At 35.3% G+C, this 21290-nt stretch overlaps 2 protein-coding genes across 2 annotated transcripts; one reads left to right on the top strand and one right to left on the bottom strand.

Moving 5' to 3' along the window:
- Window positions 1-483: 483 nt before the first annotated feature.
- Window positions 484-6359, bottom strand: LOC106158343 (NFATC2-interacting protein). The gene is made up of 8 exons (XM_086999882.1): window positions 6188-6359; window positions 5510-5735; window positions 4925-5036; window positions 3214-3357; window positions 2695-2851; window positions 2247-2394; window positions 1823-1950; window positions 484-1448 (listed from the first exon to the last, which is right to left on the bottom strand). The coding sequence occupies exons 1-8, from the start codon at window positions 6254-6256 to the stop codon at window positions 1287-1289; spliced, it is 1146 nt and encodes a 381-aa protein (XP_086856008.1). The 5' UTR covers window positions 6257-6359; the 3' UTR covers window positions 484-1286.
- A 29-nt stretch (window positions 6360-6388) lies between these two features.
- On the top strand, window positions 6389-20925 carry LOC106158344 (ankyrin repeat and FYVE domain-containing protein 1). The gene is made up of 24 exons (XM_013534274.3): window positions 6389-6465; window positions 7753-7942; window positions 8444-8562; window positions 8953-9088; window positions 9419-9542; window positions 9825-9974; window positions 10355-10520; window positions 10847-11051; window positions 11363-11580; window positions 11948-12045; window positions 12630-12858; window positions 13692-13944; window positions 14301-14469; window positions 14713-14831; window positions 15061-15123; window positions 15649-15742; window positions 16022-16222; window positions 16595-16771; window positions 17061-17211; window positions 17836-17926; window positions 18097-18221; window positions 18627-18773; window positions 19115-19205; window positions 19411-20925. Exons 1-24 carry the CDS (start codon window positions 6456-6458, stop codon window positions 19541-19543), a joined length of 3459 nt encoding a protein of 1152 aa, XP_013389728.3. The 5' UTR covers window positions 6389-6455; the 3' UTR covers window positions 19544-20925.
- Window positions 20926-21290: the final 365 nt, after the last annotated feature.

Here is a 21290-nt window from a genome sequence, read left to right as displayed (position 1 = left end):
TGCAATGAAATCAAACTGTTCCTCAAACTGATACACATATTCCAGGGCTGCCATTTTATTCACTTCCTGAGTTTGCTACTACATGTACTTGGTTAATTTTCATTAAAAACGATATGGTACACACGTCTTCTTCATCTACGTTACAAGAAATTAATTTCAATATTTTAGTTCAGAAAAGAAGTTTTGTCGGGTTTTCTCAATTAGGTTCCAATTCTTACTCCTTGCCAAGATTGGTAAATGAGACTGAAAGGCTCTCGTGCAAAAAACATCACACTGCAAGATGCGTTCTTGTCGGCTCAGGATCCGTACGTATATGTTCATATTACAGCACCGGTACCAAGCGTGTAAAACCGAAAACTGTGGCAACTCACGGACTTGTTTTCCTGTTGTTTTTTTTTTTTTTTTTTTTTTTTTGTTTTGTTTTTGTTTTGTTTTGTTTTTACGAACTTGACTTTCAATCAATTTACAACATAAGACAATAGCTTGAAAAAGGTATTTATATTTACATGTAATCAATTCACTATTATACATCTTTTATGCACATTTGAAATATAAAAAATGTGACGTTATTTGAAGGAAACTACTTCACATTACATATTTAAAATCAGAAATGTGTTCAATTTTTTAACAAAAATAGAAAATGCACATTAAAATTGCTTTGACACATTACATTTAAGTATTTATTTCAAATGCTGTTCTAATAGCAGTATGCTGAGCACGACGATCAATATCAAGAAGTCATTCTTGTGTATAAAATATGTCATAAACTGTCCTATTTGAAACTGCCCTCTCATTTTAACATTGTAAACCAAATGGACGTGATCCGACTTCCTTATGACAGTTCCTCATCTGTGTTTACAATGTAAAAGCCTACTGACGCATGAACTAGGCTTATTTACACAATTCTCAGGCAACTGGTAAAATTTAACACACACACTATTTCAAAACTGTAAACAATTAACATTTCTCTAACAATAACACATTTCTCTAACAATAACCTACACAATACACTATAAAGACAATAACATATCATTTCCATGATATTAAGAATTTTTTTGGCCAAATTTATTGCTTCAGTGTACAAGAACCAAGAGGTAGCACATATGAATCATTAACTGTATAAGTCAATCTTTAATTGAAATTTTAGATCTAAAAATGTCTCAGTAGAAAATCTTAAACCTTCATCCAAAATTACATATTTTTAGGTGTGCAAATTAAGTATCTGCCACAGTTTCTCAGCTGATTTCTTTACAATATATTATGTACATTGACATATAAACAGAGTATCATGACTGAATAGCATCAATACAATCATCATCTTCCATGTCTAAGTCTTCAGGGGTGGCCTTGGGGTCAATGTCCTCCCCATCAAACTGAAACTTTAAACTGGTCCACTCTAGCTCCATTTTTGAAGCATATTCCCTCATTAAATTTTCTAATGGATTTGTCTGAAGGAAAAAGATGAGATAAGTAAGGACTCTTTGGAGTTTTTTTATATATTTGTATACCTTTATAAACAATATTGGTACATTCATTTCAAAATAACAAATACAAAAGGTTAAGCTTGGCGGATCCTAAGATAATTTCTGACAGTCTTCCAAATTATCTTTGTTGATCCATCCTTCATTCTTGACCGTCTTCTGACAGAAAAAAATAGATACTCGTCACTGTAAACTTGAAAATCTGACCGTCTTCCGAAAGACCCAGAAGACGGCCTCAATCCGCCCCCAATATAGCATACTGATCACTATAAACATTGTCCTTTATCAGAGTGACAAAATATTTTACACCACAAGAAGTTCAATATAACTAATTTATGTACCTTTCTGATTGTGATGACAAGAACTGAGTGTCTATCCTTTCCCTGCACTTTGACTTTAATACAAGACCCATCCAGTACCTCTTCACTGACACTCTCCTCCAGCTGACCAGATTGTCTCACATGGAAATCTGAAAATATCAATAACTAAATGATAACAGCCTAGGCAGGTGCAACATGGTGTGTGTGTGTGTGTGTGTGTGTGTGTGTGTGTGTGTACATGCATGCACATTTTCTCACATGGCTGAAAAATAGTGGAAGTATTTTAAATTCACTTTATATAGATTTATGGTTTCTGCTATAATGAGTAATGTATTGGAAAGGTAAAAAAACAAAAACCCTTGTTCAACTTCAAAAACATTTTGTGTTTTTGCCTCTTGGTGTCTGCACATTTTACTTATACCTTAACAATTATCACACGTCTCACCCAAAATATCTGCTATATGGAGTTTGATGGATTTTGGTGTGTCATATGGCTGTACTTCTATATCATCTTTGTGTACCATAAATACCCTGTCTACTGAGACGCCTTCTTGCTCAGCCATTTTCTTAAAGATCTCTTCAAATGTGTCATTCTGAAATCAAATACCAAAAACAGTGCACCTGCATTGTGCAATTAAAGCAAATTAGAACAACTTATAAACAAATGCAGCATGAGGTATAATAAATGTTGTTTTATTAAAATCATTAAAATAATTTTTACGTCAGTTCAAAGGTATAGGGGTGAAATACTCCAGGAAACAGACTTTTATATTGTTCCCAAGAGCTTCCTAAGGTGTTAAGAGTGTCACCCACCACAATGACTTCACAGCCCTCACAATAAATAATAATGCACTGATTCAAATTTATGGCATTACTTTTATTTTTCTACTCACTGGCTTCAGGGGAAACCGCTGCACTCCTGCTGTACTCCTAACCTTCACCATCATGGTCCTGTTTTCAGAGGGACTCTCCATCACCAAGTCTACACTCTCATTCAGCGACCTCTCAGCAAGACTTTCATGGAATTCATGTGAGGCTTTCTCCAGGTTCCTTTAAAACATGTTTATATCTTTGAAAAATATGCCATTAGTTGAATCAGGAACAAACAAGATGGCACAGAGTTGATTTACAAATACTAAATCTTTAATTTGTGATGTAGTTGTAAAGGAAGGTTAGTTACATGATATTTGCATTAAAACAATTTACTATTTAATAATAATGACAGTAAAATGACATATTCAGGTTGAACTGAAGATTAACAAACAAGTTCTTCACAAAATTTCTGTGATTTAACAAAGCAGTTAGGGTACAAAAATTATGTGCTAAAACATTACGGATTTTTATCATAATTTCTAATCAGTTACAAAGCATTAGCAGTGTTGATTTTTGAAAAATCTATATCCTCGACCTACCTTAAAGCCGTAGTGACCTCTTTGTTCCTCCTGTTCCTTCCTGGCCTTGCAAGAATGATGGCTGTAGGAGGCGTTGGTGGTGGGGATGGTGAAAGAGTCACAATGTCAAGGTCATCAGTCTGCGCCTCTTCCTCGATCTGTACTCTAGTAAAACAAATATGGATGAGGGTATGGATGGACTACACATCATATATGGCATAAAAAGCCAACTTTCAGACTAGATAAGGTGAAACCTTATTAATCACATCACTAAGTAAATTTGTCCTACCTCATTGATCTGAGACATGCTGAATATGGAATGATATCCTGTCTGATGTGAGTTTCATTTCAATAACTGACAGTATGTGACTAGATAATCAGCAGGCATGTTGTGGCCTAGTTTTGTCTCCCTGGCAACCTTCTGCCTAATATCGCATCACATGCTGTCAGTCATTGAAACGAGGCTCATAATGGGTAGCATATACTGGTGCATACTAGCTAATTGAGACGGGGTTGTGTTTTCATGGCATTTCTATTTTAATGTTAAAACTCAGTGACAATAATAAAAATTGTTCTATTAAATAGTGTTTAGCATGTTTAGCAGTGCCAATAGAGTCTTTTCCACGAAATCGTGAGCATGCGCAGTTCGCGCCATTTTGTGCGGGACTGTTTCTCAGGGGGAAAGAGTAGAAGGGGCCTTCGGTACTTTTGTAGTATACCCCCCCCTCACCCTGTAACTTTCTGTAACTTTCACTTTTCAAACAGTTTTTTACATTTTATTGTTTATCCATGTCAAAACTGTTGAAATAAAATGCTTTTGTAATTACCGGTGGACTTTATATTAGTGTTAATCACGTTTAATCCAGCCCATTGAAATACAAAGTTAGAATCTTCAATTTACACTCGCAGTCAATAACTTGCCGCATTTTCGTTGGCTAACCATAAGGTAATTTTATGTGAACAAGTAGCTCATAATAATTTCACAGAGGAAATCCAAGTATACAATGTATCAATCTTATGTTCACATAAAATAAGGTAGAGTTAGCCAACGAAAACGCAGCAAGCTGCGGTTACATTGTAAATTTTCACATTGTATTTCAATGTGGTGGATTAAACGTGATTAAAACTAATAAGAAAGACCACAGGTAATTACAAAAACATTTTATTTCAACAGCTTTGACATAGGTGCAAAAGACACTGTAAAAAAAAATGTTTGAAAAATGAAAGTTTCAGGAAGTTACAGGGTGGGGGGGTAAACTACAAAAGTACCGAATGTCCTATCTTTGCTGTCGATGAGGTACGTTTTTAGTTCTTTCATTGAAAAGTCATCAGGTACTTCTGCTAAATTTCTACTCCAACTGCTCCCATGAATATGTTTTCGAAAAAAATCAGGTGTTAACATGTTATGAAACTTTGAAAATTCAGATTGAAATGAGCACTCCTCGATATGGCGTCCGTCGTGTACACTCCACACTTTCCCCCTGAAACTTCAAATCCCGCAAAATCTCGCGTTCTCACGGATAATTTAGCGGAAGTCACGTGACCGTGGAAAAGACTCTATTCTCAACATGTGTTCTCATATAATGTTTCACAACAGCTCAAACACATTTTAACTATACTGAACTGTGATTTTTTATTAGATTTTAAAATGGTAACACATTTATAATAAAACAGCATTACACAGATCCAATTGGTAAAATATTTATAAACATGTACAAGGTTAAAACTGTACCCATCAGTTTCTCCATCATTATCACTATCTAATATCAGTAAAGTTGGAGAAATTGCTTCCTTTTTCCTTCTTTTCTTTGCTGGCAGAAATTCTTCATCTTCATCCTCAACGTCTGAAATTAAAGATATAAAGTTCAAAAAATGATTTTCATATGCATGGCAATTAATGTTAGAATTGACAGCAGGAATTTAGTTTTAAAAGCATAAACCAGCACTGGGTGATCAAGGGCATCAAAGCCAGAGACAAAAATTTGATGCTTGATGAGATCATTCTTTTCTGCTTTGATATTTTAGGCATATTGTAGTGCTCATTAAATAAAAGAAACATCCTTCCTTGGTCTTCTTCACCTTTTTTGGGCTAAAGATATGGCTGCATTTGCCATACTGTTTTGAAAAGGAGGTGGGGTGAGAGTGGTGGGGGGGGGGGGGGGGGGGGGAAGGGAGAGCATGGTCACCTCAGATCTGCCTATGTGCATTTTTGTCATTTAATGGTTTCCTGCATAGGTAAAGTAGCCAATTTGTTGAAATCCCTTTGTACTATTTCTTCATCTGACAAAGCACGAATCCAGATTAAGCTTCAATTTACCTGAATCTGAAGAAGCCAAAGGTTTAAACTTCCCACTCTTCACTTCCTGTACCACAGTGGATACTCTAGTGGAGTAAATACCAGTAAGTTGGGGGGAGGAACCTGCCTCTCCCTCTTCATCTTCATCAGCTAGGTCTGCCAGTCTGGGACGGCCTCTCCCCCTACTACCAGCAGGGGGAGACTCCTCGTCACTGCTGTTGTCATCACTTGAATTGTGTTCTGAAGGCTATCAATCACAAAAAACAAAGGTTAAAAAAAGGAGGATCCATCATGGTGCTTAAATCTCCAAATGGCTTTAACAGAATCCAATATGTCCCTGACAGTTGCGGTCAACATATACCTTTTAACTTTTAATAATATCACTAGTATCACTAGGTGCATTTTGAAGAGGTTGTCCGATTTGATGTTGAATACAATCTGCTGCTATCTGCATTGCATGGAGTCTACTTCAAATTTACAAATTATGCCATTTTCTTGTGTGTGTGTGTGTGTGTGTGTGTGTGTGTGTGTGTGTGTGTGTGGTGGGGGGGGGGGGAGACGGGGGGAGACATTGGATTTTTCAACAAAATGTGACTATACAATAATCCATGGAGTTCCACGAGAAATTAAAACCATCTTTGCAGTCTTTTACCAAAATATGACTATCTGCAATATGAAAACTTAACTGTTTCCACTTACCCGATTGTCATCTGCCGGCCCTTCAAACCCAAGCGGCTGAGAACTTTCTGAATTCAGCGCCATATCCATGTCCCGCGACAAATTGTGGAATTTCAAGTATTTACATATCTATTAATGGCTTTATGATTACTCTAATAAATAAACTCCAAAGATTTACCGCTAATTCTGTACAATGAATCTACACATTCTCGACATCCAAATCCTTAAAAGGCACAAAAAAATGCCACTCAATAAAATCCCCCCACATCTGGTCATGTGACAGCTCAAAATGGCGGAGGGTGAGTACTTCCGTTTTTATCGAACGATCGTTTTAAACAAGTAAATTAAGGTAAAATGTATCTCAAGAGGAAAAGAGTAATGTAGCAAAAAAGTAAATCGCACAGAAGAATACAATAAGATAATTTTTCATTCTCCAAATTGCACTCCAAGTGAAAACCGACGTCCTTTTAATCCGCCGCCTTGTTCAACCGTGTACAGTGTATGTAGATGTACCAGTACATGTATGAGTAACGTTACAACTTATACAACATGTATATCTAGTACAGACGGTACGCTGCATGCCTGTGCTCTGTGAAAAATGTAATTATAAAATAAAATTATAATAATTGCCACATTGTACTTTAGGCATCTTTAGAGTCTTTTGTACAGTATGTGTGGGTATTTGTAATTTGTTTTATGATAATGATGCTAATGTATGCTTTTAGTTTAGGAAAAATGAAGGTGCATAATTATATTTCTCAACATGTTTATGCAGATATTTCCGTTAGTTATATATATATATATATATATATATATATATATATATATATATATATATATATATATATATATATAAACTTATATACATGTATTGTGGGGTAATTAATAAATGAATTAAATGGCAGATTGAGGAGGTGGTATTTTGTGTGCCAAGTTTGAAAGCAAATTCACATAAAATTGCAAAAGAATTTAATTTAAATGCTCCATGTTGAAAACATTTATGTAGCAGTGTTTGTAAATTAAAGCAACATTGGAATTCAGGATTATACATGCATGCTTATAAAGCATGATTATAGGTTTTATTCTATGTGTAGAATATGTGTATTTAGTGGACAGTGTCACAGTGACTGACACAATGTTTTGAAAGGATGAAAAACAAAGAGAGCATTGTGCATGGAGGAAAAGTGTGTGTTCACCAACAGGACTTCCTAGGGAAACTTTTGAGTATACAATGAAATTTATTCTAAATGGGTTTGGTTTCTAACTTATTTCTACCATCCCCTTCTTAAAGGTACATGTATCTTATCCAGGATTTTACCAACATATTGAATTTTCCTCAAAAACATTTACAATGTAACAATTTTCTCCTTCATACAAGAACTGCTTGATGCATCCCCACAATTGTATTTGATTTTTTATACTATTGGTTATTGAATAATTTAGTTCTGCTTCCCATAGGACAGTGCAAGACAACAGCATCAAGTACAGTACAATGTATACTGTACATGTACTTAATTTGAGGGGTTGCATCTGTTTTAAGGAAATAGCTATAGAAGGGAATACCTTTAATTATTTCTGAATTCCAGCTGAAGTTGTTAAACTTCAAAGCCACCTGCGTCTTCTACGGGAAGAGTATGTCAAACTTCAGTCAAAATATGCAGAACTTGAGAAAAAATACCAGGTGGCAGTGGCAGCATCAGGACAAACCAGTGGCAGTAGCTTCATTTCCAGGCTTCTAACCACCATTGCAGACTTATTTGACAAAGAATTATACAGGTTTGGTATATTTTTATTATTTAATTGAAGTTAATTATCCATTGTTACTTTTATCAATGAGTAAAGAAATTTATCGTGGGCACAAAAAGTAAAATAAATAGATAAGGGTGTTTCACTATTTCATTATTTTTTTTCTTTGAAAAAATACCCAAAAATTAGATGTGGCTATTAGGTTTCATTAGTTTACACCAGAGAACCTGACATGTTCTGACAAACTGACCTCAGGAGACCAGGTGTAACAATTATAGTTTGACCTAGTGGATAATTCTGATAAGATTTAAGAGGAGTTCAAAGTGAAGGAATGTAGATAATTTTATTGTAAGGCAGATATATTGGCATTAGTAAGTATGTACAACATATGGAATTAACCCAATAAATCAGCAACTACTTGAAACACTCATAATTAAAAATTTTCATTTTGATGGGTAGAAATTATCAGATTAAATGACAAATTAAAAACTGGATTTTAGAAAATAAATTATGTTTGTGTTAACATTTCAGTGACCTGACTATCCACTTAGATGGTCAGCAGCTCCATGCCCACAGGTTTGTCCTTGCAGCCAGGAGTGACCACTGGGGAGTGCCAGACCTGGGGGCAGTCACAGAACTGGACCTAACTGGTCAGTCAAAAAGGGACAGTTTTGTTCTGGATGTGGTTTAATTTCTTTTCACTGATGTAAATGCAGTCCTCTGATTAATCAAAAAGCAGGGCACTTAGAGTAGCAATATGTTTATTTATTTATGAATTTATTTATGCATTTGATTTATTAATACAGAGTATATTTCTTTTAATGGTATATTGCATTCTGTTATCTTTGTTTTGGATACCTTCCTCTATTGGACACTTCTTATTGTTCAGAAAATAATTTTTTTTAAACTATCATATAGAAGAATTAATAGACCTTCATTATGTGCTGAAGGAGGCTTGTGAAGGATCCAAAAACTTCTTAACTGTTATCAGCATGTTTCATTATTTTGTGTTAAAGGTTAATCATTTGCCTGTTGTTTAGGTATAAACCATGAGGTCTCATTTGCTCTGGTAAAATGGGCATACACAGATCAGATTGACATCAAGTCAGATGATACTTTCCTCTTGGAATTGTTGAAGGCAGCCAGCAACTTTAAACTTGATACTCTGAAAAATAGGTAAATATTTGGCTAAAATAATTTTACTGCAAGAAAATTAAATTCCTCCTAAAGAGATTTTTACCTTCTTTACACAAGCAACAATGAAAAATGTACTTCACTGCAAGAAAATTGTTTTATTTGCTTCAAAACTATTCACTGCAATGCAACCAGACTTCATAATTAACATGATATTGAAAGAATATATCATTAGCATGATATTGAAAAAAAAATTAAAGTTTGGTTAACATTTTTCATTAAGTCAAATGTGTTTTTTGTGTTTGTGTTAGGTCTGTAATTCTTTCTATGTGGAATTTCTCAAGAACTCTATATTATCTTCTCTGTTTGCAGGTGTGAGCAGGCTCTCATGTCCTCAGTCAGTGTGAAGAATTGTATCAGATATTACCAGACGGCTGAGGAAATCGGTGCTGAATTACTGAAAAAACATTGCTCAGAGCTGATTTCTAACCATTGGGTAAAGATAAATCATGAAAAACGTACAGTTTTAATTTTGGTTAGAATTGATGTTGCTATATATGATAACCATGCAGTGATATTATTCCATGTAAAGAATTCTGAATGAATTTTAATAACAAAACAGGAATATACTGTGTCTGTTGTCTATATTATGACAAAATAATTCATTGTTTTCCTTATGCTCAACTTGTCACAATCAGCAACTACTTCATCATATTAAAAGTTCACTATTTAAGCCTATTTTAACATTAAAATTACTGTTTATTGCTTCATTTTTTAGAATGACTTCACAAGTGAAGATTTTGCCTGTATGCCAGCTCCATTGTTATACAGTATGTTTAAAACCAAGACCCAGTACCCTCTGCACACAGCTATCCGCACTCAGAGGGAGGATGTGGTCTTCCTATATCTCATTGAATTTGATTCTCTGGTAAGAAACAAAACCATGCCTATGTACTAGTTTGGAATAGTGTCACTTTAACATTGGTTAAACTTTTACAGTTGGTTAACAATTTTGTTGATAATCTGTTGGCAGATTTTGCAACAATATCTATGAAATACAGGAGTAAGTAGTTTTATTTTAACAACAACACTTTTCACTTATCAGAAATGCAAGTGTTATTGGTATCATTCTTCTTTTGATTTTAATTCTGTTTAATAATTAAGGAAGAATAATATAAACCCATGTGATAAAAAAGTTTGTGTTCTCATGAAATGGTTCTATTAAGAAGCAACAAAAAACTTAAAAATTGATAAATTAATAAATCTTCAGAGCTTTAAAAGATTTGCTGGTTTTATTTTATTTTATAGCTGCCAGGGAAGTTGAATGAATTGGACAACAGAGGGGATTTGCCTTTGGACCTTGCTCTTCAAGCTAAACAAGAAAGTATAGCCCAAACACTCGTAGGGCATAAAGTAGATGTTAATAAAACTGACAACTCTGGAAGATGCTTGCTACATAAAGCTATCAGAAGAGGTATAAGGTTTCTTTGTGAGATGTACATATTTCGCTCAGTGATTAGATCTTTTAGAATATATGCTCTTGAAGCAGAAACCAATTTTTGTTCTCTGAATTTGATGCCAGGTTATGAATGTGTTATAAATGTGATACTGCCCTATGGTTTACATTTTTGTACTTATAGGATTTTTTTTCCTCTATTATTTGATGATGATCAGTCTTACAGTGTAAATTTAGTCTGTTTTTGAGTATCACTTGCAATATTTTGATATTCTGTGAAGATATTTTTTATGTTCATAAGTTTCATCATAGGTTAACTTTATTGAAGACATTTATATATTTAGGAGATGAATTCTCAGCCAGCTTCCTAATCAAAAATGGTGCCAATGTGAACGCTGCCTCCCACATAGAGAAGGAGACAGCCCTGCACATGGTGGCCTCCTTCAACCCAGACGTCACATCCCCAGACACTCTGGCAGGCATGGCCAGGATAGCAAAACAGCTCCTGGAGGCTGGGGCAGACACCAGTGCTCAGGACACTGCTGGAAAGTAAGGGTTTTTCATAGCTTACTACTATTATGAAAAAGTTGAAAAGTGAAAAAAATCAGAGCAATGAAAATTATTCTTAAATTGTATTGCATATAGCCTTTGTTTATGTTTTAACACTGAATCTTTGTTACTTAGAGCTTTACCATTTTTGGAATGAAACTTTGTGATATTTTTCAGTAGAGATTTCATATATGCAATATGTAAGACTAGAATGGTGATCAGTTTGAATTTTTGTATGTTAATTTAAATCTACTAGTTTTAAAGCATACAGTACATGTATACCAGAAGTACATCCACATTTTTTTTTTCAGTACTCCACTTCATAGAGCAGTATCATCAAAGCATGAGGCAGTGTTCAGCACTCTCTTATCTCAAAACAACCTGAAACTAGAGCTGCAAAATGCTGATGGTCAAACTGTGTTGTGGCTAGGGCTGCTGGACAGTGCTGGACAGAGTATAGATGACAACAGCTTTGCTGCAAGGCTCATTAAGGCTGGAAGTTCACCTGATGCTGTTAACAGTGAAACAGGTACCCAGTACTAGTATTATGAGGTTGACTGTTCTGGTGGTTCTTGAAATAATGAAAAATTGAAGTTAAGTGTTAAATGTGTATACTTGTATGTAAACATGCTGAAAGGCATCTGGGTTTACTTCAAGTTGTAGCCTTGTTCTCTCCAAGCTCTGCATGTGCATGTGCAGCACAATTTCAAGAAAACTATCACAGAAAAACAGACTGCAGTATGACATCTTTCCAATGATGTACAGGCCTGAGCATTTGTTGTTTAACTGATGTTTTATAGTAGTTGACTGTGATCTAGTATTGACTTCCTTGTAAGTTATATAATATGTCCATATACCTGTTGACAGTCCTATCAATTATCATCTGTGTGTTTTAGGTGACTGCCTGTTACACTTGACCAGCAGAGCAGGGATGGAAGCAGCAGCTTTGTTCTTAGTGAGTCATGGTGCTAAGCTGAACCTGATTAATGGAAAGGTATGGTATAAATGACCCGTTTACTTAGAATTACAGTGGTGCTTTCATTTTATGTACACAGTTGGTGTGTAGCAGGCCAATAGTCGGCAATTTCAGAAGGGTGGTCTTTTTCTGAAAAGGTAGACTTTTACAATGAAACCTTAGTGTACCTAGATCAAATTTTACCCAGAATGGACTTTTTCCTAGCAAAAAGGGCAGTTCTTTTGAACACCCCCCCAACCCATCCTGGCTACGGGCTTGTGTAGTAAATAAACAGTTGATCAACAATTGTGAATTGGCTAGTTTTTGAAGTCATTTTATTTAGTGCTGAATGATGTATGTATCTATATTGAATGGTGGGCAAGTAAAAAATTGTGTAAAACAGCACCATACCTCAGAAGCCATGAGGTAATTGGCTTGCATGTGGCTGGTGGGGGGGGGGGGGGGGGGGGGTGACATAATATTGACATAATATTAGATAATTGAGAAAAAACACAATCCTGGTGCTTTCTTTGCAATCTGACTCAAATTCTGATTCTTACTAAAAGCTACCAGACTTTCCTGCCTAATCCAGTTGACAACTCTGTTATGTTATATGTGTTCAGGGTGAGAGCCCACTTCACACAGCAGCACAGAAGGGACTGGCAGAATTGGCTGCCATGTTACTGTCCAAGGGAGCCAATCCCAACAGTCAGACCACCGCCAATCTTGACACTGCCATGGCAACACTAGGATTTGAAGAGGAATCCCCGCCTGTTAGCAAGCAAACGCCACTCCACCTAGCTATTCTTAACAAGCATGTCAACGTGGTCAGAGTTCTTTTGGAGCACAAAGGTATAATATTTTTAATGTGATTACATTGACCTGGACTGATGCATAATTTTGATTTAACATAATATTTATAAGGCTTACTTGTATCATTTCAACACAGCACAATCACATATTAAATTTGTCATAAATAAGTCACCTGTGCTTATTTAATTTGCGCCATAGATAAAAAAGATAACCACCAAAGGAGGGGGGTCTCAGACCACTTCCCTAGGGCAGTCTGTGTTTTATCAGTATCCACCATGATACAGGCATGATAAAACACAGAATTGCAGAACATTAATGATGCCAGATTGACTAAGGCTTCGTTCATATGCAATGTCTATTTTCTAAATTCTATTTTCTATTCGCGCTATCTTATGATCACGGTCTGTGCCCTGAATATCCCGCGGCGTAATTACTGGCAGCTCGAGCCAGTTACTTATACAAAGCTGTAATTAATTCTCGGCTCTGCTCGGAGGAGATTCTGATACCTTTACGCATGCGCAGTAGGAATTTAGCAAGTTAATGGCGACCGCGATTGCTTTGAAAAATGTGTTTGTCGATTTTGTGCATATTTCGCATCTGTATGTTTGAGTCGTCACACATAAACCGATGAACTCCACAGCTTAGAGATACTACTGCGCATGCGTCAAGGTATCAGAATCTCCTCCGAGCACAGCCGAGAATTAATTACAGCTTCGTATAAGTAACTGGCTCGCGCTGCCAGTAATTACGCCGCGGGATATTCAGGGCACAGACAGTGATCATAAGACTAACAGCGAATAGAAAATAGAATTTAGAAAATAGACATTGCATGTGAACAAAGCCTTACACTTATGTCTTATTTCATTTTCCAGAGAAAGCCACTCGTTCCACTGATAATACAACTATAATTCCAAACTTCAACATCAAGGATTCCAGAGGGCACACAGCATTAGGTTTGTCCCTGTGGAACGGCTTTAATGACATAGCAGTACAGCTGCTGAATGGGGGAGCAAACATCAACGAAAAGGATGAAGAAAATATGACACTCCTGCACCAAGCGATCATGAATCAAGATGTCCCTAGTTGTCTTTTCCTTTTAGAGAATAAAGCAGATATCAGTGCCAGGTGAAGTATTTTTGCATCTAGGTTTCAGAAAAAATCTTGCTTAGGTGTTAGTTTTGATGCTGAATTAGCTTGAATAATAACCAATTTTTTCCTACAGTTTTTAAATAGAAAAAGCTAGAAAAATTCTGCCTCAGATAATATATATGTGTATTTATGTATATTAGGATCATGCAATGCATTTGCATTTTTATACTTTCTGAAAATTTTTCTTGTGTGTGAAATTAAGTTTATTTTGTACAGCTGCTGTAAATAAGATGTTCTGTTTTCTCTTTTAAGAGAGATTAGTTGTGTTATTATTTTTATATTTATTTACTTTTGAATATGTATTATTTTGTTTTATTTATTTTTTTATTTAGAACTGCAGACAACGAGTCTCCCTTACAGCTTGCCATTAAGCGCCACCTGCCAGTGGTTGTAGATGCACTGTGTTCTCGCGGTGTTGACATGAATGTAATGGATGCAGAAGGCAACTGTCCACTGTGGCAAGCTCTGGAGACAGGCCAGGAGGATGTGGCTTCTATTTTGGTAGGGAAATATGTGTTAGTTTAGAAATCTGTTTTAACACTAAAAAATGAATACAGGGTATGTTGTTCTCTCCCTTTCCACATTTTTAAATGCAGGGTAAAACAAATTTTTTTGGGGGGATATTACAGAGGACAGTCTGTAACTTGGCTAATACCACATATCAGCTATGTGTCCTGGTCTCCCTTTGTATTATCGTTATATTATAATATTATCATATTATGAGCTGTCACTCCCTATACTCAGGTGCGCCATGGCTGTGACACTAACATGTGGGGCCCAGGTCCTGATGGATGTGAACAAACTCTGCTGCACAGAGCTATTGATGAGAACAATGAAGCTGTGGCTTGCTTCCTCATAAGAAGGTATTGGGAAAGTTTTTTTAAATGTGGGGAAAAATGAAGAGCTGTTATACATTTTGTATTGAACTAATTTTTTTCCTGTTTCAGGTCTCACTTGACTTGATCTAGAAATTTTGTTAAAAGTTAATACTGCTTATTATACTTAAAGCCTGCAGCTTTGATACTGATGTCCTTTGGAATGAACATCCTAAACCAGAACTAGCTCATGCTATGACTATCATTGTATTTGTAGCATGTGTGATGTGAACAGTCCCAGAAGACCAGGACCCAATGGAGAAGGGGGAGAGGAAGCAAGGTAATGGACAACCTTTTCTACCCATTAAATTGTAAAAACATCTGTAGTTAACATTGATTTTTAAGTTCTGTTACACAGAAAAGGATATCAAGATTAAAAATCGATATGATCAGATAATTTTTTATAATTTTTTAAGTTTTGTTTTGTTTGCGTTTTGAACATTCCACAAGTCCAGAGATGTATTTTTTTGTTTTAGTTTAGGTTTATTAGGAATCTTCATATTTTTTATTTGATAAACAGCTCAATTTCATTTTTTACTGCTGTTGTGTTCTTGATTACAACTAATGATCCCTTACAACACACATCAAAAGCTTTGTTGTTTAGTACATAATAGACACCCTGAGTCTCAGAGATCACTAGAAACACAAGTGTATTATCAGCATACCTCTGCTGTTTTCTGAATCAGCAGCTGGAAAGGTAGAATGAGCTTACTGAAAATATAGTTGAGTTTCCAGTAAGTAGGTTAAATGTATGACTAGTGAAATGATGTCCACTGACAGTATTATTCCACTATTATTGTTGTAGAGATGGGCAGACCCCTCTCCACCTAGCAGCCACCTGGGGTCAGGAAATGGTGGTCCAGTGCCTCATTGAGCACAATGCTGTCATCAATGCTCAGGTGAGAGTCAAGTGTTGTTACATTAACAGCTACATAGATAATCTGTGGATTTATTCAGACAGAATGTGACTGTATCTTGTTGATACATGCACATGTTGATAACAAATTGAATTTCAACTAAAATACTTGTATCAGCTTGAAAATATAGGGTTTTTGTTTCTACAAATGAAGCTGCCTTGTCGAAAAGTCACATTGAGCATGCTTGTCTCAGTACTTTAGACAGTTTCTATCTAGAAGACATTTTGTGGTTTAGTTTTAATATTTAAATGCTTTTTTTAGGATGCAGAAGGAAAATCTCCAATCCATGTGGCAATCAACAACCAGCACACTGTGATCATCTCTCTGATGTTGTCTCACCCAGGACTGAACCTGGCCGCAAGGGACAGACAAGGGCAGACACCATTTGCTGCTGCCATGACAACCAAGAATAACAAAGCTGCACAGGCTATTTTAGACCGTGAACCTAGGGCAGCTGAGCAGGTACACTGTTGTTATTTTCTTTTTGGCCTGCATTCTCAAAATCTCTCATCTTTTTGCTTAATGCTTCAGAATGTTTGAAATATTATTCTGGGAGTGGCAACTCTTCTTTTGCCAATTAAATGAAACAAGAAAACAATTTATTGTAATTTTTCAACAGAAATGATAGATAAAATAATACCAAAAACTTTTCCAAAAAATATTTTTGAGATTTGTAGATCAATTCCAAATTGATTTCAATTATGGTATCTGCTAGGAATTGTTACGAATAATTTGGATGCCAGGTGCAGCTTGCAGGTGCTTTGATTAAGTTAAATATACCTGTTTAACATGTTTGACTTCCTAAGATACATTTTCATTCATTACCTCTTGCAGCTTGATAACCGAGGCAGAAACTTTCTGCATGTGGCCATCCAAAAGTCAGACATAGAGAGTGTCCTGTTCCTGATCAGTGTCCATGCTGATGTGAACTCCAGAGTGCAGGACTCACACAAGTTCACTCCTCTACAGCTGGCTGTCATGGCGAGCTCTGAAATTATAGTCAGAAATCTAGTGAGTGCTTTTTCCAGAATATCTGCTTCATGTGCATCCAAATTTCACTTGTAAAAAATGGCAAAAATTGTATAAAGATCAAGACAGTGTTCTAGTATGCTGCTTGGTATTGATGATGGGTTTATCTGAATATCTTACGAAATCGGTCAAAAATTTTAAAAATATTTTTACAGTTACTTTGGCAATTAATTGAGGATGCTTACATTCATATGGCCTAGGTATGTAAGACTAAGATGTAAAGTGTGGTAAAGGGATGTTGAGAATCACCTGAATTGAAACTAATTTCCAGATCTTAGCTGGTGCTAATGTGAATGAATTGACCCCAAGCAAGCAAACGGCTTTACACCTGGCAGCAGAGAATGACCAGACCAGCAGTATTTGTAGTGTGCTCCTAGAGAATGGGGTGGACTGTGACGCTCTGGATGCAGGCATGAATAATGGTGAGGAAATCCTGGATGGAATTTTCACTGATAACAACAGCTGATGATGAATTGTACCATTTTTTTTTCAACCCACAGGCAGTGTCATTCATCTTTCCACCAATAAAGACACACATGTGCCAACTATGTTGTGCATGTTATGCATGTTGCATTCTGGTTTAGATATGTGCACTGCTGTTTCTGGTCAAGCAGTCGTGGCTTTTTTCACTACAAGAAGTACGTAGGCATGCACACATGACAGGGGAAATGGGTTAACTGCGCATGCCTGACATTACCTGTGGAAATATGAATTGGCTAAGTTTATACAGGCAGCTATGGCAAAGGAGATAACATGAGACACTTGCTGGTCGTACTGTTCAATCTTATTTTATTGGATATAAGGTGACATTGAAGCAGCTGTCAGGCCTCTTCTAAACTAGATTTGAGTCTGAAATTTTGTTTGCACTATCTTTATAAACTAAGTTTGTCTCTATATATAACCACAATTTCCTCCATCTTTGCACTCAGACAGGATTTCAGCAAAGTACAGCCTTGAAATTGCTTGAAATGTAGTGTGAACGTTTGAATGTTCTAAAGACATTTCAGTTGAGCATTACTGTGTTTTCAAATTATTTACTATTTCAGCCCTCCATGTAGCAGTCCAGCATGGCAATCTCAATGTGTGCCGAGTGCTGCTTACTGAGTCGAGGATTAATGCTGAAGCCATCAACATGAAGTAAGACTTCATTTTGTTTGATTGGTTGTATTTTACATTATCCCAAGAACTGTATAAAAGTTACATTCATTTAACATTGTTCTTGGTTAATTTTAAATTTTGGTATTTATGAACCAATATTGAGCAGAATTTTATACATGATATCAATTTATTTCATATTATTAATCCAGGGGACAGACGCCAATGCATGTACTGGGTCAGTATGGAAGGGAGAACGCTGCGGCCATTTTTGAGTTCTTTTTAGAATGCATGCCAGAATATCCTATAGATAAACCTGATGCTGAGGGAAACACAGGTATGCAACTTTCATGTTTTGTCCATGTTACATGTATATGTTTATGGCATATAAAAAAAGAATTAAAATTGTAATGTTGACAACAGTTCTTTTTGAGCTTGTTGTAGTGCAAGTTCAATTTTTTATGGTATAGCATTAGAACAATTTATTTGCATTCTCAATATATTTTGTTCCCTTTATTTTTTTGACGGTATATGTTCATAAATAAATTAAATAATATAGCCTTAAGTTGATTGTCATTTTTAATTATCATAATTAATTCCAAGAAATCAATTTAATAGCAGTAAATTTGGATTTTCAATTTATGTAGCAACTGTCTCTAGCATTTTGAGAATTGGCATTTCTCTGTCTTAAAGACATGAGGTAAGGATGGCGATTTTCAGTACAACATCTTTTTTGTTTCAGTTCTTTTGCTGGCGTACTTAAATGGCAATGGACACTTATGTCGTGCAATTGTCCGTGCTGGTGCTATGATGGGCAATGTGAACAGACAAGGGATGTCTATATTCAATGCACCTGTAGCTACCAAACAGTTACTATTCAAGCTGTTAGGTAATTATAAATGTGCTTTGTTAAATTATTCAAGTTCTGTTTCATAATTTAAATTCGGGCTCAAAGAAAAAGAAAGGAAAGGATATTTGAATAATTTAGGCCAGACTTGTTCTGAAGTAGAAAGACTAGAAGAAAATATCTTGGAATGAGACATAAAGGTGATTTAATTTTATTTATTTATTTATTATTATAATTTTTTTTTTTTTGAAATTGCGAATATTAGAAGAAGTAAGAAAGTGAAAATTTAGTTGATGGTTTGAGGAGTATTTATAATGGCTTTCTTTATGTAGTTTGATACATATGTGCAATTTGATAAGTAATAATGTCCATTCTGCAAGCAGATATGCTAGCCAAGGAGCCGCCCTGGACAGATGGAGAAAACTGCGAGGAATGTGCAACTAAATTTGGAATTAAAACCAGAAAACATCATTGGTTTGTATCCAAATTTAATTCTGTATTATGTATCAGTTCTATGTGTACAATTTTATATATAATGAGAAGTTAACAGAACTTTAAACTTTTAAAACATATTTTTGTTAGGTATTATTAAAATGCCTCGTAAGATCTCAGCATGGACATAATGATCTCAGTAATCATGAATATAACTAACTGTTATTTTTCTTTTCAACTATTTCAGTCGTCACTGTGGTCGTTTATTGTGCAATAAGTGTTCAGATAAGGATATCCCTATCATCAAATATAACCAGCCCAAGCCAGTCCGTGTTTGCCAGATCTGCTTTGATGTACTTACACTAGGAGGAGAGATGTAGGCACAAATCCTAGGATGAATAATTTCAAATAATATCGGCTCCGCTTTGTTCTTGTTATGCAGCGGCAAAGATGTTTAGTTGCTTTCATTGCGTACTTCACGTCAACTTGTTGTATTTATGAACTAAGAATGAACAAAAAATGTGTCTTAGAACTCTAGCTATATCTAGGTGACCACCATATGAAAGTCATATAGTTGTGTTGACAAAAACTAGCTGTGTATCTTGCTGAATGGAGATAATTGGGGAGAAGCTAATATTCTAGAAACTTGACAAAAATTGAATGAAGCCCCATTCCTATTGGACATGTTAAAACCAAAACCCAAACTGAGGTTGCTGTAGAGAAACCAAAACCTAAATTGAGCAACTTGAAACAAATAAGAAAAATTTGTGTATTAAAATATAAATCCTGAAGAAGTCTCTTTTTGTCAGTGTTCACTGGTACATTTATATCAGTGCCACCTAAATTATAGCAATTTGTAATTTTTTTTTCATATTCCTATCTTATCTAGTTGTATGTTGACTTCATAATTACACAATGTTTGCTAGTTGGAAAGTAAGTGTAGTGTACAGGTAGTGTTCATGTACAGTTCTTTTGTCCTCATATGGGACAGCCATAGGTGTTCAAGTAGACTATAGGTTTTCTTCTAATTTATTTCCATTAGAATGGAAAAATTATGCCCAATTTTTTGCTTAGGTTAGCAACAAGCACACAAATTCAGATATTTGTAATTTTGGAAGCATATTCCATTCACTGTTGTTAAGCTTATTGTTATAGGCTCTTGCTTGTTTTTCAACAAAACCATACTGCTTCAGATCATAGAAATATGTTAACTGTCACAAAAATTGATGAAAATAATGGATCAAAAAGGTACCAAATCCAGATCAAAGTACGCAAATAGGATCACCAGAAATCTGTTTAAGCGCCAAAAGTACGTGGACTTGTAATCTTGATAATGTCAATTTAATGTATAAAGTTGAATTTTGAAATCCCAAGAAAGCCATTTCATGACTTTAAGTGAATGTTGTCTTCCTCTGGCGTTCTCTGTCATAATACTAAACTACAAATTAAATCCATTAAAGTCAAATTTAAAGTAAATACAATTTTATTTGATACTTAGACTTAAATTGATAGTAGAGGGTAAAAGGATTTGTTACCTTATAGCCTCTTTCAGAATGTATTACCTCAACCTATTTAACGTTTAGCTTCTTATTTAAGTACTAAATATTTAAAACTTTCATATCAGTGATGTCAGACTAGTCGTTTTAATTCTTTTTCGTCTTTTTATCATGGTCAATAAAATTTTCCAGTAACAATTTAGATTTAAAATGTCAGGTACACACGTTATCCAGTTTTCTCGTGTCAATAAATATTGTGAATAGAAGTGGGCTTTATACCAGTTATTCATAATTTGTATTGTGGTATTACTTGAGACGGAAGACTTGACGTGTCACATAAAAATGTAAAGGACTGAGTAATTACCAATAATTATTTTATACCAAGGACTTTTTAAATAGCAGACAAACTTGCATATAACGAATTTTAGATAAGGAACGTCCCCAGCTTGAAGTAGAATTTGAACTTGAAGAACTTGAAGTATTGGCAAAACGCTGCATTGAACTGTATGTCTCCAAATAGATTCAAAAAGATAAAAAATCTTTTTGAGCAAATTTGTCCATGACTCTCGTCTGCATTTCTGTCCTTTCTGTCCTTCAACAATTTCACTGGTTACCTATTAGGGCACGGGCT

This window comes from Lingula anatina, chromosome 1 (genome assembly GCF_051362555.1).
Source record: "Lingula anatina isolate TDL-2025a chromosome 1, LinAna3.0, whole genome shotgun sequence".
NCBI classification, from domain to species: Eukaryota; Metazoa; Brachiopoda; class Lingulata; order Lingulida; family Lingulidae; genus Lingula; species Lingula anatina.
This window is presented reverse-complemented; position numbering and strand designations above follow the sequence as displayed.

Coding starts and splice junctions, on each gene's coding strand:
- LOC106158344 (XM_013534274.3), top strand. Junction 16,772..17,060: donor AAATTATAGTCAGAAATCTA/GTGAGTGCTTTT, acceptor ACTAATTTCCAG/ATCTTAGCTGGTGCTAATGT. Junction 17,212..17,835: donor GGATGCAGGCATGAATAATG/GTGAGGAAATCC, acceptor TTACTATTTCAG/CCCTCCATGTAGCAGTCCAG.
- LOC106158343 (XM_086999882.1), bottom strand. CDS start 6,256: ATGGATATGGCGCTGAATTCAGAAAGTTCTCAGCCGCTTGGGTTTGAA. Junction 5,736..6,187: donor GGCCGGCAGATGACAATCGG/GTAAGTGGAAAC, acceptor TGTGATTGATAG/CCTTCAGAACACAATTCAAG. Junction 3,358..4,924: donor AATGATGGAGAAACTGATGG/GTACAGTTTTAA, acceptor TTGTTTTACTAG/AGTACAGATCGAGGAAGAGG.